We start from the raw sequence: 16,424 nt of genomic DNA, 5'->3' as shown, positions 1-16,424 counted from the left end.
GCCTCCCGTGCCCGACCCGGCCGGCGTACGGCAGCCGGCGAGGGCCGCAAGGGGCTCGGCGGCGGCGGCGCCTTCGCCCTGCCGGCGCCGGTGCGGGCACCGGTGCGCGGGCGGCAATGGGCGGCGGCGGCGGCGGCGGCGGCGGCGGCGGCGGGGGGCGGGCGGCGGCGGGGGGACGGGCCGCCCCCCCGGCCCCGCGGCTCGGCGGCGGCGGCGGCGGGTGACAACGCGGCGGCGGCAATGGGGTGCCTGCAGAGCGTGGCCTGCAAGGCGCGGGTGCGTCGGGAGCAGATCGTGGTGTCGGACGTGTCGGCCACCATCGAGCCGGCGGCTACCGCCATCGAGGAGAGCTCGCCGGTGGTGCTGCGGTACCGCACGCCCTACTTCCGCGCCTCGGCCCGCGTCCTCATGCCGCCCATCGCCCGGCGGCACACCTGGGTGGTGGGCTGGATCCAGGCCTGCAACCACATGGAGTTCTACAACACCTACAGCGACCTCGGCGTGTGAGCGCACCGGCACCGGCACCCCCGCACCGGGCTGGGGTGGGGGGCGGGGCCCCGCACCGGGCGCGGCCACCCGGTTGCACCGGGGCGGGAGTGGGCACGGGGGAAGGGAGGCTCGGCGGTGGGCAGCGGGTTGGGTACGGCACCGGGCACCGGGCACCGGCTGCGGGCGTCCGCCCAGACGGCCGCCTCCCGGGCGCTGCACCCCCAAGCACCAGGTGTTGCACCCTCAGCCCATGCCTGCACCCACAGCACTGCAGAAGCATCGCCTTCACCCCAGCGCCTGCTCCCAGCACTGTCCCGGCCGCCTTCAGACCTGACCCCAGCCCGAGCAGCACCCACGCTCGTCCTGCAGCCGGCTCCCGCACTGGCCGGGCAGCCTGAAGCTCGCTCGTTCGAGGGGTTTGCGGCTGCTGTCCCCCATCAAGTAGCGTTTCTTCAGGGGTGATGTTGTGTGCACAGGCAGTGCTGGGGGATTTGCCCTCTTGCCTCGCTCTGGGGAGCTGTGGGCCCTCGTGCTGCCTGCCCACCTCCTTGTATCATGGCAGAATCATTTGCACGTGGCACTGGAGCGCTTGGGGACGTTGGAGTGAGCAGAGGTCGTCCCTTCTCAGGGTGACGGCAGCTGGGTGTCCCTAGCTGCTTGCAGGCAGCTCCAGACCCCAGATGCATTTGAAGCCAGAGCTTGGACTGAGCAGGAGGTTTCGCCAAAGCTCACCGTTTGTAATTGCCACATGGCGATCGTCTCCCTCGCCGTAGCCGTGCGGTGTTGCTAACATGGTCAGCAGCCAAGATTCGGGCTGGAATTTTCCCCCCCCAGCCATATTGCAGGGATTTCATCACACCAGCGACAGGCATAATTGTGGTGTTTAATTATTGTATGTGTCTCTGTGCAGGCGTATGTATTTAGAGGCATAAAAATCAGAGTTTTATCGCAGGAGGGGGCTGCTGACAGGCTTGGCCAGTGCCATGGTCGCAGTGCTGCAGCTGGCAGATGGGGAAGGCTGTTCTCCTCTGGCGCAGGAGCTGATTAAGGAGAGGGCAGCCCCAGAGACTCAGCAATGATTTTTGGCCCAGTTGGTTTGATTGCAGGTTAATGAAAATAGCGTTTTTCTGGCAGAACAAAGGCTTCAGCTAGCCGTGACTGGCTTGGTGAAGGAACTGAAGCCAAATTTATTCTTGAAGGAGGTCCTTGAGAGCTTGCTGCAGACGGGGGGAGGGTCCCTAAGCTGCTTGCCTCCTCATCCCTCCCTCACTGTCCCTCGCTGCGTGCTGTCACTGCTGTTTCCCCTCTAACCTGGCCTTTCTCTTCCCATTTGCTAGATCAAGCTGGGAGCTGCCCGACCTACGAGAAGGAAGAGTAAAAGCCATCAGCGATTCGGATGGCGTGAGCTATCCGTGGTACGGAAACACCACAGAAACTGTGACCCTGGTCGGGCCCACTAACAAGATCTCCAGGTTCTCGGTGAGCATGAATGACAATTTCTACCCCAGCGTGACGTGGGCTGTCCCTGTGAGCAACAGTAATGTGCCACTGCTTACCAGGATTAAAAGGGACCAGAGCTTTACCACATGGCTGGTGGCCATGAACACCACCACCAAGGAAAAGATCATCTTGCAGACTATAAAGTGGAGGATGCGAGTGGACATTGAGGTCGATCCCATGCAGCTGCTGGGGCAGCGGGCACGGCTGGTGGGAAGGACTCAGCAAGAGCAGCCCCGGATCCTCAGCAGGATGGAGCCCATCCCACCAAACGCACTAGTGAAACCCAACGCCAACGATGCCCAAGTCCTCATGTGGAGACCCAAGCGAGGCCAGCCTATAGTTGTGATACCTCCCAAGTAGAGTGGCGCCAGGGCACGTGTGTGAGGACCTGGGTGCTGTCAGCCTGCTGCAGATGAACGGGGTTTCTGAGCCAAAGCAGACCTCTTTGGTTCTCCTGCCTTTGTAGCTGTGGTTGGAAATGTGGCTCCTCCTTAGTCAGAAAGAGAGCCTGGCCGGCACGGGGCACAGAAGAGGGATCACTGAGCTGGAGGATTTCCCAGGAAGAGGAATTGAGTACTTCTAGGGACTTGCAGCTGGCAAAGAGGCTGTCTGACCTAAACGACTCGTCTTTCCTTGCAGGGCAATGCAAGGAGCATGAGTGCGATTGAACCGTGCCTGTGGCAAATGCTGCTTTCCACCCAACTGGAGGTAGAAGTGGAGACCGTGCCTGCTGGACGCGGAGGGCTCCTGCGGTGACCTTTCCCACTGGGGTGTGGCTGTCCCCGTGGTGTCTATACCTATGCATTTTGGATCGATAATCGTCCCCTCGCCCTGCCCACTGGGACTGGGCGGGAGGGCCTGGGAGCAGAGCGGGAGCCTGGTGCTGGCCGTTGCCGCTGCCCAGGAGGGGTTTTACGCAGCTGATGGGAAGTGGGATGGTTTGCATGTGTCTGGGTGTGTTTGGAGTAGTTGTGAGTGTAGGAGATGCCATAGCTCTTTTCCGTCTTGGAGTGAGATCTAAGGGCAGGTTAGATGTCCTTTTGTTTTAAGGTGCACTAAATCTTTGCAGCTCCTCAACCTTCCCCCCACCCCAAATCCCACCAGCCCTTCTCTTAAGGAAGCAAACCTGATTCTCAGCTGAGCGAGAAATCAGGAGCCAGTTCACCCAACCCACGGTGACCAGGCGCTTGCTGACCATGGGGTACCCAAACCAGCTTGGAGGTGCCCTGGGGCTCGCACACTTCCACTGCGGATCCAAGTCCCTTGCAAGAAGTTGGGTGCTTGCTCATTTTCCACACAAATGCTGGCTTACATGGAGACTCCCTTCCTCCTCAGCCCCCAGGGAGCAGGGTAGATACCGACGGGGATGCCAGCACTGGTGGGGAGGGGTCAACACGCCTTGTGGTAACTCCGCAGGCTCTGCAGGGGTTGGGGTCTCCTTTCCATGGGTCAGAGGCAGGGATGTGAGAAGAGGCTGTGCGGGGCAGGCCTGAGTTTGCCTGGGAAGGAGGCAGCAAGTGCGCTGCCCCCTGCTGCTGCAGGTGCTTGCAGCATAATGGGTTTTATTTGCCTTTCTCCTCGCCCCTCACTGCCTGGATGGCTGGCATCATCTGGTCTGTGGGGCAGTGTTGGTGCCATGGGATGTAACCTGCCATTTCCTGCACTTTGCCCTTGGGATGCAGCAGAGGTGAATGCTGCGGCTGTGCAACCAATGCCGCAGGTGCCCTGTCACTCGTGGGCAGATGGTTATGGCTTTTGCTGCTTTCTCCACTCCATTTGCCACCCTGGCGTGAGCCCTGTGGCTCCTCTGTCTCACACCCCTGCCTTTGCACCATGGGAGGTTTGTGCTGCCCCAGGGTTGTGGGTAATTCCTGCTGGGTCTCACCTTCTGTCCCACTGCCAGGAGAACCCAGGAGGAGTCGCCGTGTTCGGCACCTCTGTGCAAAGGCTTTCCTGCAGTATTAGCAGTGCTGCCCTCAGCCTGGCTGTTGGGATGTTCCAGCCCAGCGCTGCTTTGCTCCCCGCGGTGTGCCAGCACGTCCCTGTGGCATTGCTCCTCAGCACGGCCAAGCTTCAGCCATGGCTTGTGCTTTTCCAGGGCAGGATATGCACCCTGGTACCCACTGGCAAAGGGGCTCCCCAGGCATCTTAGACCAAAAATCCCTGTGAAATCCCTGTGCTACTTATTATTCTCAGTAGTGTTTGCCGCTGATTCAATTCTTCATTTATTTTTCTTTTGGGAGTGTTGCATTTTGACGTCTCAACGCACACTTCCCCTTACCAGGGCTGGCGGTCCTGCTCCTCCCGCTTGGCCTCGCAAGCAGGCTGGGAACCTGCTGCTTTTGGTGCCTACATCTGGGTCACAGCGGGGGCTACAGCCTTGTGGTGGGAGAGGTTTGGAGGGAGAGGGGGCTCTGGGCTTTGGTTTGCTGTGTTTTCTGGAGCAAAGCTGCTTCTGGGAGCTTGCCGGCACGAGACGATGTCCTGCTCTTGTGAGAGTCTGCCCATGGTTTTGTCCTGGTACGGGACCGACAGCAGCTTTTTCCATTGCTGATGTTTCATTTTTTCAAAAAGCATGTGGAAGGGGGTTAGAAACTTTAAATACAGTTTTCCTTAAGATTTGGGGGAGGAGGAGGAGGGGTAAGTACATTTTGGTTTGAAATAAGGCAGATGTGTGGTTTTGACCCAGTGGGACAGAAGTGTCTCTGGCAGCACTGGAGCTAAAAAGCCAGAGGAAGAGGTTCCCTGACAAATGGGCAGCCCCGCAGGGGGCTTCTGGCTGGGAGAGGATGCTGTGTCCAGAGAGGCTGCACGAGCCAGCTCCCCAGGACCTGCAGGGAAGGGCTGGGGCTGCTCTTGGGGGCTGCACGCCAGCTGTTAGCCTGGGGAGCTGCTGTGGCACCACTGTGGTGCCAGCCAACTGGGAGGGGGGGAGCTGGTGCAGGGATGCTGTTGCATTCATTGCTGTCTTTTGGGGTGTGCTGGCTGGCTGGAGCCGTGGCACATTGCTGCGTTGGCATGACACCAAGACAGCAGCAGATGCTGTTTCTGTCCATGTGTGTCTGCAACATCCCCAGGGAGGTGCTCCATGCTGCCTGGTGCTGGTGTTGGACTTGGTGCCTGGCTGCAGCCATGTGCCTGCACTCCCAGGGCTTCCCCAGCCTGCAGGCAGGCTCTGGCCGAGCCCCGGGGCCATGGCTGTGTTCCCCTCTCCAGGCTCCTGTGCCCGCTTCTCTTGTGATGGCTGGACTTAACTTGGTTTGATGCATGGGTTTTCTTTGTGGTCATTTCCACATTAAAAAAAAACACCCAAAGTTTGTAAAGGTTGTTTGCAAAAAAAAATTGCGAACAATGGTTGCAAAAATTTGCAGGCATTTTGCATGTTCACAAAAGGTGTGTGTTCACACTCGGATGGAGGCACTGGGTGAGCATCTCCCTGAGGTCAGTAGCACTGACCAGTGGAGCCTGGCGGTGGGTAGGAGCTCCTCCGTGTGCGAGTCTGGGTTCAGTTCACATCCCCATAGCCTGCAGCCGTACTGATGGGTGCCCCCAGCAGGAGCCCTTCCCCACACCCCTCCTTTGTACCAGCACCCCATTATCTCAGTGAGGGGCAGGCCATGGAAACACTTGCTCCTTTCTTGCCCTGAGCCTCGGGATGCTGCTTCCCCTCTGTCCCCATCTGCGGGTCACTTATTTATTTATTATTTATTTATTTATTTAAGGTTTAAGTTATTTATTGGTATTTATTGATGGCTGGAAGTCGGGGGGTCATTTCTGCTGCATGACAGGGGCAGCTGGGGGTCCCCCCGCCACCCAGCCACCTGCATTTTGGGGTGCTGCTGCATATTTGGGAGCACCACTGGGGAGGGATGCTTGCGGGCCCCCGCGCTCCCGTCCCCTTTTGGGGGAGAAAGGAAGGGGAATCATGTTGGTGCCTGCAGGGAAGACACCTGGTGCCTGTCCCCTTTCTGCAGAAGCATGAAGCCCCCATGCCCCCTCCCATGCCCATCTGTACTTAGTGACCCAGCCTCCTGGCATTTCTCCGTTTGGCTCCAACTGTATTTGCTGTTGCCAGTTTCCAGAGATGGTGAGAAAAGCCAGGACATGTCGGTGTTGCTATGGAGAAAAGACCAAACCAGGTATTCTGCTGCCGTGTGGGGAAGATCAGAAGAAGAGGAAAGCTGGTTTTGCAGAGTGCCTTAAACACAAATGACTTATTTACCGAGTAGGGGGCTTGGACTTCTGTCTCTGGATGTTATTACCAACTCGAACAAATGTTGCATTTCACTTCTCTGGGATTAAAAGAAAACCACTCGAGCTGTACTGGAACCAAACCCTGTGTTTGCTTGAGTCCGTCTGGCTGGCTTGTGTCTCTGGGCCATGGCGGTGCAGGGGAGCAGGCAGGAATTCGTGGGCTCTCAGCTGTCAGCCCCTGCCTGGCTCAGCAGTGGGACCTGTGGCTGTCCCTGCTGGCTTTAAGCCCCTGGGTCTGGTGATGGGACTTGCTCCTCCTTGTCCTGACTTGCAGGTGCCTTCCAGAGAAGTTACACTAACCCTGCAGTGCACCTTCCCTGGGGAGGCCTGGAGCAGCCTGTTGGCACAAAGCTCGCCACGGGGCTGTGTCCTTGGGCTGCCTCACACTTTCCAGGCAGACAACCTTTTTTCCTTTAGGAAACCAGATCAAGGCAAGGGCTGTGTGCCGAGGGACAAGCAAGAAACCCAGGAGCTCTTGCAGCCCGGCTGTAGGGAAGCAGGGAAGATGCCAAGCTTGATAAGGCTGAAAAAAAAAAACTACAAAGAAAAGGGATGTTTCCCTTTTGAAATTACATATCCCTCTCTCGCTTCCTGCAGAGTGAAAGAGAGGGAACAAGGGTCAACACAGACAGCAGGTGATTTTGTTTTCTAGTAAAAATAACACATGGGTATAAAGCAGAATTTCATAATGAAGTTTCATTTAGAAGTAATTTGGGGAAAAAATAAAAACGTTCACTTTATAGTTCCTGACAGCAATTAAATACTAATATAAACCCTTTTTTTTTTTTTTTGATAATGAAAGACAGAGTTCTCTGAAATGCAGCCATGTTTGGGGAAGGATATCCTCAGTGGGATGGCCTGGCCTGCACATCAGGGTGAAGGAGGACAGCAATGGGTGCTGGGAGAAACCAGTGGCTCTAGATGTTGTCCAAGGACTGATGGGCTGCATCCCAGCTGGGTGCATGTGCTGCCTCAGAATTAGGGCCTGTGGGATGCTGGAGGGTAGCTCATTGCATCCAGTGTATTCCTTACCATGGCCATCAACTCCACTAGTCCCTGCTTGCTGTGGGGTACAGTTGTGCCCTGAGCTAGCCAAATTCTAACAGCTGCTCATTTTGAGTGTTGCTGACTGCATTGGGCACTGAGAGACGCTGGCAGACAGCCTATGAGTTATTCAGTGAGCAGGTTTCTTTCCTAGTGTTTTATATTAAAACATTGCTCATCTCTTGACAGATCCCTGAGGTGTAGGTGCGGGAGAGCAGGGAGGCATTCACATGCCCTGTATCACACCCTGGGAAGCAGAGTAGGAGCCCCCACCCAGCAGCTAACAGCAGGCCAGTTAGAGGTATGTTCTCTGAGCAGACATCTCTTCCTTTCCCCTGCTGAGGCTTTGCTGCAAAGCAGGGGCACTGCAAAGGGCAAAACTGCCCTGGGCTCTGCTGCCCTAGGCCAACCTGCATTTCCAAAGTGCCTTATTTACAGAGCAAGAACAAAGGCAATCTGTGCTGCTGCCACCCGCTCACTAGCACAGGCACACATCCCAGCAGCACAGCCTAGGGACCGAAGTAAATGGTGCAGGGTGCCAGGGATGCCAGCAGAGGCAGACAAGGGATACTGCAGGTAATACTGAACATCAGTTTATTTGCTCTACTCCCTCTTCCATAAAACACTGAAAACAATCAACTTTCCAGCAAGAGATGAGAAAGCAGAAAAAAGTGAGAGATTTGGCTCTGCAGCTCCTTCCCTATGCACGGGACCAGACAAAGGTGTTAATGCGTTAGCGACGGTTGCTCCGAAAGGCACACAGCAGTTTGGAGCCCCTGACGCTCCCTGATGGGAGCCGTGTAAGCCCAGCAGGAGCCCACTCTGGAGCCTGGCTGCTGACACTATGCTTCTCACCGTGCCTCCAGGAAAAGCTCAGCTGATGCCAAACAGGAGAGACTCCACAGTGCAAGCACTGGAGCCACCACTGGTCTGCTAACCTCTTCCTTGCAGGGCTGATTCAAGGCAAGAAAACACCCAGGTTTTAGTTTTGAGGGGGTGTGGGGGATGAAAGGGATGGGTAGGATTGGTTTAGTATTGCGATGCACCATCAGTGAGCGTGACAGTATGAGGCTGCTGATCGTGCGGTGTCAGGGAGGCAGGAGCTGGGCTTGGGGAAGGCTCCTGATGCTGAACGACCTGCAGCCTGTCGGGGCAGACAGGCAGGCCCACTCATTCCGGCTGTGGGGTGTAACGCAGGTACTTCTTGCCCGATGGGAGGTCCTTTGTGAAGACTCCTTTGGGAAAGAGCTTCTTGGCTTCCTCATCAGGTAAGGTGGGCACAACCATGACGCTGTCACCAGGCTGCGGAGAAAGTGGGAACCATGAGAGCAGCAGAGGAGCTGGCAGGCTCAGATGCAGGTGGCACATCCCTGCTGGCAGGTGACACTGCATCCCTGTGAACGCTCAGCCCCTGCGCCCCAGGCATGTGCCCTGCAGCTCTGCCTGCAGCCAGCAGTGAGGACTGAGTGGGAGCTACACCAGGAGGTGTGGGATGATGTTGAAAGGGAAAGCTGTGTTGTCTGCCAGCCCTGCCAACAGGTCCTACAGTCCAGCTCTTCCCCACAGCACTCCCACAGAACAGCGAATAACGAGAAGGGAATTTGGGCATCTCTGTGATGCGGGAGGGAGCACAGCTTGCCTGAGTCTGCTCATCTATTCCTACTGCTCAGACGCCCCTGGACAGGCAGTGCTGGCTCCCCCTTGGTGTGTCAAGCCCTGGGGAAAGGTGTTCTTCCCTGGCAGGTGGGCTGGTGAGTGAGCTGTCCCCACTCCACTGGGAGCTTATGCTGCAGGAGATAGGAGTCTTCAGAGGCAAAGCTGCCTCCATGCTCTGCTTTGCCCCCAGAAGTGAAGGTGCAGTTTGCTGTACGCTCAGCACGTGGATGCTGGTGTTGAGGGGTGGAGATGCTCAGTGAAGTGCACTGATACACCAAATTACTTACCTTCTGAGGCTTGTGCCTATGGGGCCTTCCTGCCCAGATGGAACAGGTGTTTGGGGCAACGGTCTGGGAGCCTAGTCCTGCCTCATAACACTGGAGGACTTCCTCAGGACACCCTGTAACAGCAGGAGTGTGTCCTCTGGCTCCAGACAGGCAGGCTTCTCCAGTAACAGCTATCAAAGCCAGCAGCAAGACAAGTCTAGGAGCTGAGCAGCTCCGCTGAGCTGAGGAAACACTAGTTATCTAAAGCATGCAGACTGTGCTGCTTGTTTGTGCTTTATCTTGGCTGCCCAAACTGTTTTGGGGAGTTTTAAATAATGCTACTGAACAGGGATGGCCACAATTAAGCAACTTCAACTAGTAATTTTCCACGAGGATAGGACTCAGCTTGTATGTGCTGCACAAAGTGGAGCCGTGCCCATACTGGCCCTTCCTGGCTCAAAGGCAGGAGTGCAGCGAGCCAGACCAGGGAGGGGTGCCCCGTGCTTGCTGCTTCACTGGCTTTGAGTGGACTTTGGGCATGCTGACACCTTGTAATGCCCTTCTTTACCACAGACAACAAGCACAGGGCCTGCCTTGGCCCAAAGCTCAAATACTGATAGCCAGAAGGGCTAAGCCCAGTATTTGCTGGCACCAGGGACTGAGGGTAGGGAAGGGAGGTTCTTATGGCTAATGTCAGATTGCAGCAGCCCTGTGCCCAGGGCTGGGATCTAACTCGTATCTCAGGACCCCAACAGCTTTCCTCACCACGTGGATCCCCCTCCAAGGGAGGCTGGTTGACATTTCAGTGCACATTTTCAGTGCCTGGCTGTGAGCTTTGCTCCCTTCCTCACCTTCCAGTCCACAGGGGTAGCGACCTTCTTGTATGCTGTCAACTGCAGAGAGTCCACCACTCTCAGGATCTCATCAAAGTTTCTCCCAGTGGTGGCTGGATAGAGGATGGAGAGTTTCAGCTTCTTATCCGGTCCAAAAACAAACACCTAAGCACAGGGAGACAGGGTCAGGAGCTGGGCTGAAGATGTTTGTCCAACTGCCCTGCTGGAGCTGCTCAGCCCTGGTGATCCTCCCTTTCCTGGGAGGTGGCCTGCTTGATTGCAGGTGTTGGGTCAGGGGAGATGCCAAGGTGGGGATCTCCTAGAGCAACAAGTGATGGCCAGGTACAGGGAACACAGTGTTTGCTCTGGGAGCTCCTGTTTCCAGTGCCAGCTTGTTTTGCTACTTGAGATGTTTCCTCCACTTGACCTGTGCCCTTCTAATGCAAGCACAGGAAAGGAGAGGGAAGGTCCAGCAGATCAAGCACTTTTGTCCTGTGTTAGGACAAGCACAACCATGATGAGCTCACAGCAACAGCAAGATGGAGCTGTTGCCAGCAGGCTAGTGCTGTGCCAGCCTCTTCCTGCAGCACAACCCACGGATCTAGCCCAAGGAAGTCAACCTAACTCCTGAAGATGGTCATGTCCATCCAGGTAAACTGCCCCCATCTTCAAGCCCAGCCCCACGGACACAGGGCAGGACAGCAGGCAATGCCTACTGCTGAGAAGGCTGCTGTGCAGCAGCGCTACAGGGCCAGGTACTCACCACGCGAGCAGTGAGGGGCATGCCATCCTTGTCCCGCTCATCTGGGTCCAGCATGCCCAGCTTGACAGCAAGCTCCCGGTTCGCATCAGCAATGATGGGGAAGGGGAGTTTCTCGTCAGGTTGTTCCCCATTGTATGCATTGATGTCCTGCAGAGACAAAACCATCAGCATGCTCCTGCTCCCTGTTGTGGGTACCACTACTGGAGACAGAGGCCAGGCAGGGAAACCTCCACGCAGGCTCTACATGTGTGGGGCAAGCTCCTGCAGAGGGGCTTTGCAGAAATATGTTCAGCAGCTGCTCTACAGGAGCTTGCGACTTGCTTGGCCCCAAGGTCTCAGACTGGTACAGCACAGCCAGGGACTCATGGCCTTCCAAGAAGTTTCTCTGCTTCCAGAAACCAGGCAACAAACCAGAAACCTGCATGCTAAGCTGGACTCTGCCTTGTTCTTAGAGATTAGTTGTTAGGCTGTCTGTACTCACACCATGTCACTCACCGGTGGAACTGCCTGTGAATCAGCTGCTTTGCCCAGGCAATGGGTACGGAGAAATAGGGAAGTCCTGCCTGTGCTGGTGACACAGGGAGATTTACCCGCCTTTCCCTGAGAACAGAGGTGCCCCTCTTCCAAGCCTCTCACAGTAAGTGATCTAGCACTACTGACAGATGAATTGGTGTCACACCTGAACTGGACTGTGCTCCAGTAGCAGAGCAAACCAGCAGCTCTACAGCTGACAAACACCAAGTGTTGAACACTTCACAGGTCTTGTGTGAGGAACCAGCTCCATTCAGCACATCACCCCTAGCTTCCCTAGCTTACTTAACTAAAGGCTCTTGAAAATAGGGTGAAAGTCTGAATGCAGGTACTGGGACACTGCACACTACTTTCTGAACCACGGCTGGGACAGAAGAGAAAACCATGCCCTTCCACAGCTGTGCAGGCTCTCCCTTGTGACCCTGGTTTGAGGTTGCTCCCTGTGCTAGTCCAAACTTGACCTGCTTCACAGGGGAACTGTATTTTGAACATTTCTGAATCTGGTCTGGACTTCACCAAATCATTCACGTTATCCTTGTAGTTTGCGGTACCACCCATATGGGTCATGCTGAGCCACAGCAGGGCTGGGAGGAGCCTGCTCAAGGCAGCACAAGCAGAGCAGCTGCCAGCATTAAAGCAAGTTTAATCCAAAATTTCTGACCCAGAACAGAGCTGCCTGTTCCTTCCGTCCTCTTTATGCTACAAGGGGACAAAACTGACTCCAGGGCTGACACAAGCCTCCCGCACACCACTGTGGTGCATTATCAGCTGAGCTGATAATTTGAGTGTACAACCCTCTCTGCCTTCCCTGGGCTTTGAAGGTGGGGGAACAGGCTGGGTCCTGCTCAGAGGGAACTCGAGGAGGGCAGGGTTTGAAATGCTGCCTGTTGGCACTGCCCACTGCTGCTCAGAGCACACTAGAGGCAGCAAGAGCAGGTGGGCCCTGCACCACGCCTCAGGCCTCTGAGGCTGACGGTGGTGACATAAGGGGCTGTAGCCCTGCCCTGGCTGCTCAGGATGCCACAAGCAGGTGGCAAGACATTTCCTTTCCAGCTTCTTTCTTGTTTTCTCCCCAGGGAGAAAGCACTGAGTCAGCAGTGCACTGCAAAAAGGGGCTGTTTATCTCTGCTGGGTTGTGGTCAGGCCTGCCTTGGATGGAAGGAATCGGTTCTGTTCTCCTGCAGACCTGCCAAAGCAGAGTAGAGAATGAAAGCAGAGCTGGAGAGGCCAGCCCAGGCAAAATGTTTCTGAATGCCCCACAGAGTTGCAGGAGGCTGTAGATGAAGGTCAGACAGTAACACAGACTGCCCCCATCTCTTCAAAGTGGGGACTGGAGGATGAAGAGAGCTCCTGAGAAGCAATATCTGAATCCTGTGGACTGTAACTCGTTCCAAAATGCAGTTATTTCATGATCTGGGGATCTCTGCACAAACCCCACCCTGTTTTGCAATAAGAAACCCAAGACTCACTCACTTCCCTATGAACCATTTTTCTTTCCAGAGTCCCAGCTGAAACCAGACATCATGGGAGTGATTTATTCACCCCCAACTCACCAAGGTGAAGGCATCAGTCACCAAAGAAAGCACTGAAACTTCCTCTGACATGCACAGCACATGCCAGTCAGCCCTTCTTAAGCACTCTGCTTAACAGGTATCTCTGTTAAGCAGTTTCCACCCCCGCCATGGCTGGGCAGGAGAACCTTTGGGGTTCTGGCTCTGGTCTCAGACTTACAGCAGGCCTTAACACCTGCCTTTCTAGTTCAGCTCTTTGGCTTTCTGCATTATCTGAAGCTCTTCTCTGCTTTGTTCAAGGACAAAGGAAAAGGATCACATAAAGCTGACGTCTTTGAAAAACTTATTGGAAATTCAAGTACTTTGTAGAAGTCAGCAATACCCTTTAGTTCTTCAAAGGGCTTCAGCCAACCAGGAGATGAGACTCCCTTACAAAAGCAAAACCCAAATGTTCCGTTATATTTAATGGGATCTGCTAATTTGACTGTTGGTTTCAGCCATTTTGACCAGTGCAGAAACCTCATTAACTGGTGTGGGATTTGTATGCTATTTTTCCCAGGCCCTTCTGAGGCTTGGTGGAACATCAGCCACGCATGACTCAGGTACGAAGGTCAATTTAAGCAATAAAGCAATTAGGTAATTTCTAAAGCCAGTCAGACATGAAACAACATTTGTGTGTGGAAATTTCTCACCTTTACTACCTGTATTACATGCATGTCTCACCCCTGGAAAATGCATGAGAACATTCCCAATTTTAAGACCAAAAAAAGAGGCAGGTAATTCACCCAGGGATTTTTGCACTCTGGCTGTATCTGTCTGAAATGTTTATTTTACACCCCTACTACCTATGAGCCCTGGAGTCGTACTCCCTGGCAGCACACCATTGCTGAGGTTGCATTTCAAGTTTTTCATTAGTTCCTTTTATGTTCCTTCAGCAAGCTATTTCATTCCCATCTTTTTTTTATATTCCCTTATGATGGTTTTATATTTAACATGCCCCTATTTGTGGTTTTATGATTAACATGCCCCTGCTTCTTCTCTGTTTTCTTTTCCCTGCCTGGGCATAAACTGCACCCTTTGAAGACTGCCTGTTCACTTCTCTGATGCCTCCCTTCCTTTCCTGTTTTATCACAGGACTTTTTGAGGGTCTGTGGATAGACTGCCTTCCTCTGAACTTTTGGCACTGCCCTCACATACGTTTTACCCCTTCAGCTGTTGGTGGGAAAGCAGTAATACTGTTTTCCTCTTCTTTCAAAGTGTCAGTGCATAGGGAGCCCTGGACTTTGTGGAGTTCTCCATAAGATGGGGCAGACCTTCCCGTTCCTGCTCTACATTTTAGCAGCTAGTATCCTACATGCTTTGGGATTCAAGTGTCTCACAACGTTATCCTCAGCAAATATGCTGTTCTAAGCCTGAGCTCTGTTCTGTGTGGGCTTTTCCTCTGGCCTTCAGAGCAAGGCAGCAGCACAAGCTCCCCTTGTGCCTCTCCGTGCCCCGTACCTTGCTCCAGGAGAGGTGGTCTTGGACGCTGTCAATGGAGAGGGCGATCATCTTCACATTGCGCTTGCTGAACTCGGGCGCCAGCTTCGCCGCCCGGCCAAGCTCTGTGGTGCAGACAGGCGTGAAGTCCCTTGGGTGGGAGAAGAGGATGCCCCATCTGAAAGATGAGAGCAGGAGATGGCATTAGGGCGAGATGTCATTCCGGTTTGTACTGCAGATGAAAAGCTATACAGATTGTACTGCATGGAGGCTAGTGCGAGAACAGCTCATCTCTCTGCTAAGTGAAAATCCTGTCCTGGGAACTCTTCCTTCCCTATTGCTAGAAGCCTTCACAATACCAGCCCCGTTCATCACACTCTGAGAAACTCGCTGTGCCTCACTCCCCCTCTACCTCCAGGATACCCCAGGGGATGCTGGAATAGCCCACCATTTCTGATGTGGAGGTGGACACCATGCCGTGTGAGGAAGTTTGGGGGAGCCACGTTTACACTCTATACGCCAGAGACCACATGTGTGAGGGCATGCAGATGTCAACCTGCCGGCCATGTTATTGCAGAGATCATTACTGATTTACAAGGCTATTCACTATCCTGTGTACCTCATTGACCACTGTGAGGAAACACCCACGTATACCATGCAACTTAAAAGAACAGGATAGGAGCAAACCTTAACCCAACTGCTGCCGTGAGCCGCTGAAAATACTTCATGAAAAAAAAAAGAATCAATCAACTAATGGGGGAGGCCACAAGTTAACATCATATTATGGCTACAGTTACAACAATACTGCCACCTCACTTTTGCCCACTGCTTCCCATCGGTAGGTTTTGCAGTTTTTAGAGCAGGCAAATACAAGTCACCCCACTTTGCAGGTAAGGCAACTGGCACACAAAGGCAGCAACGCAGCCCAGCAGCGAGGTGGGCTTATGGCAAAACGGCTCCCAGCTCTCAGGAGTTTCCAGAGGCTAACATAAAGCTACCCCCAACGCTTAAAATTCCCTGCTAGGGACTTATGCCGTTTCTCAGCTCAACACTCACAGGGCTTACTGCACCACTCTTCACCTGGTCCCCAACACTCAGTAAATACAGCTGTGTGCCACAACAGCTGGGTAAAGTTCTTATTGATTTGGGAACAGAGCTGGAGGGATCAAGCGAGGCACCCCGCATCTCTGCCAGAGCTGTGAGGTTGCCATGGCTCACCATGAAGTTGTGGGGCAGCTACCTGGCCGCTGGTGCTACAAAGTCTCTTAATATATTAAGTATACTACTTGAATAGAAAGGCAGCAAACAACCGAGTAGAAGCTGGCCAAGAAACCTGCCACGTGGGTGATCAGGCTGGAACAGCAAGTATTAAGAAGCCCTGCAACTTATTTTCTCACTCAGAGGGCTCCTTTCTCCCCATCTGCCCAAGCTCACAATGCTGACAGAAGCGGACTCAAACGGTGATTCAAGCCTGCCAAGCGAGTCTATGCCAGCGCCCTCCAGCCCGTGCCAGAAACGGAGCAGCAGGCTTTGAGGGGAACAGTGCCTGAAGGAATGTGGCTTACCACGTCGGGCTTAAACAGGGCCAGAGTCCTTTGCCGCTGCTCAGTGACACACCTTGTCGTGCCTGGGCTCAATCACAAGGGACGTATGTGACACATGAGCTGATCTCTGGGACCGGCCTGGACTAAGCGCCGCTCTGGCAAGCCTAGCTTTGCCCTTCCTCGGGTTCTGTCGTTTTCAGAGCGCTTCTTTCCTCTCGGCTCACCCGCAGTCAGCATTTTGAGAGCTAGCCCAGGGCACGGTCTGGCCCAGCTCTGCCTCCTCCCGCCGCTCACACGCCCGAAGTAGCGACACGGGGCGCCCAGCCGGTGGCGCGGAACTCCCCTCCCTCCCGCTCCCGGCCGCCCGCCCTCCCCAGTGCTCACGAGTCTCCCAGGAAGTCGTGGAAGCGGATGCGGCCCTGCGTGGTCTCCGCCTCGAAGTTGGGCGCCTCGTCGCCCAGCAGCAGACCCGGCATGGCTCCAGCTCTCGCTCCCAGCCGCCGCCGCCTCTGCACATGCGCGAGGCTACCGCCGCCGCTGTCGCTACCGGGGGC

At 54.8% G+C, this 16,424-nt stretch overlaps 2 protein-coding genes across 2 annotated transcripts; one reads left to right on the top strand and one right to left on the bottom strand.

The window, feature by feature from the left end:
- The first annotated feature begins 4 nt into the window (after positions 1-4).
- Positions 5-2,730, top strand: FAM78B (family with sequence similarity 78 member B). Its single transcript, XM_064454657.1, has 2 exons — positions 5-503; positions 1,827-2,730. The coding sequence occupies exons 1-2, from the start codon at positions 241-243 to the stop codon at positions 2,347-2,349; spliced, it is 786 nt and encodes a 261-aa protein (XP_064310727.1). The 5' UTR covers positions 5-240; the 3' UTR covers positions 2,350-2,730.
- A 5,134-nt stretch (positions 2,731-7,864) lies between these two features.
- PRDX6 (peroxiredoxin 6) lies at positions 7,865-16,421 on the bottom strand. The gene is made up of 5 exons (XM_064454661.1): positions 16,255-16,421; positions 14,348-14,504; positions 10,806-10,952; positions 10,061-10,207; positions 7,865-8,589 (listed from the first exon to the last, which is right to left on the bottom strand). The coding sequence occupies exons 1-5, from the start codon at positions 16,344-16,346 to the stop codon at positions 8,458-8,460; spliced, it is 675 nt and encodes a 224-aa protein (XP_064310731.1). The 5' UTR covers positions 16,347-16,421; the 3' UTR covers positions 7,865-8,457.
- Positions 16,422-16,424: the final 3 nt, after the last annotated feature.

Source organism: Phalacrocorax carbo, chromosome 6 (assembly GCF_963921805.1).
Source record: "Phalacrocorax carbo chromosome 6, bPhaCar2.1, whole genome shotgun sequence".
Classification (NCBI taxonomy): Eukaryota; Metazoa; Chordata; class Aves; order Suliformes; family Phalacrocoracidae; genus Phalacrocorax; species Phalacrocorax carbo.
This window is presented reverse-complemented; position numbering and strand designations above follow the sequence as displayed.

Coding starts and splice junctions, on each gene's coding strand:
- PRDX6 (XM_064454661.1), bottom strand. CDS start 16,346: ATGCCGGGTCTGCTGCTGGGCGACGAGGCGCCCAACTTCGAGGCGGAG. Junction 14,505..16,254: donor CACGACTTCCTGGGAGACTC/GTGAGCACTGGG, acceptor CTCATCTTTCAG/ATGGGGCATCCTCTTCTCCC. Junction 10,208..10,805: donor TGCCCCTCACTGCTCGCGTG/GTGAGTACCTGG, acceptor CCCTGTGCTTAG/GTGTTTGTTTTTGGACCGGA.
- FAM78B (XM_064454657.1), top strand. CDS start 241: ATGGGGTGCCTGCAGAGCGTGGCCTGCAAGGCGCGGGTGCGTCGGGAG. Junction 504..1,826: donor ACCTACAGCGACCTCGGCGT/GTGAGCGCACCG, acceptor CCCATTTGCTAG/ATCAAGCTGGGAGCTGCCCG.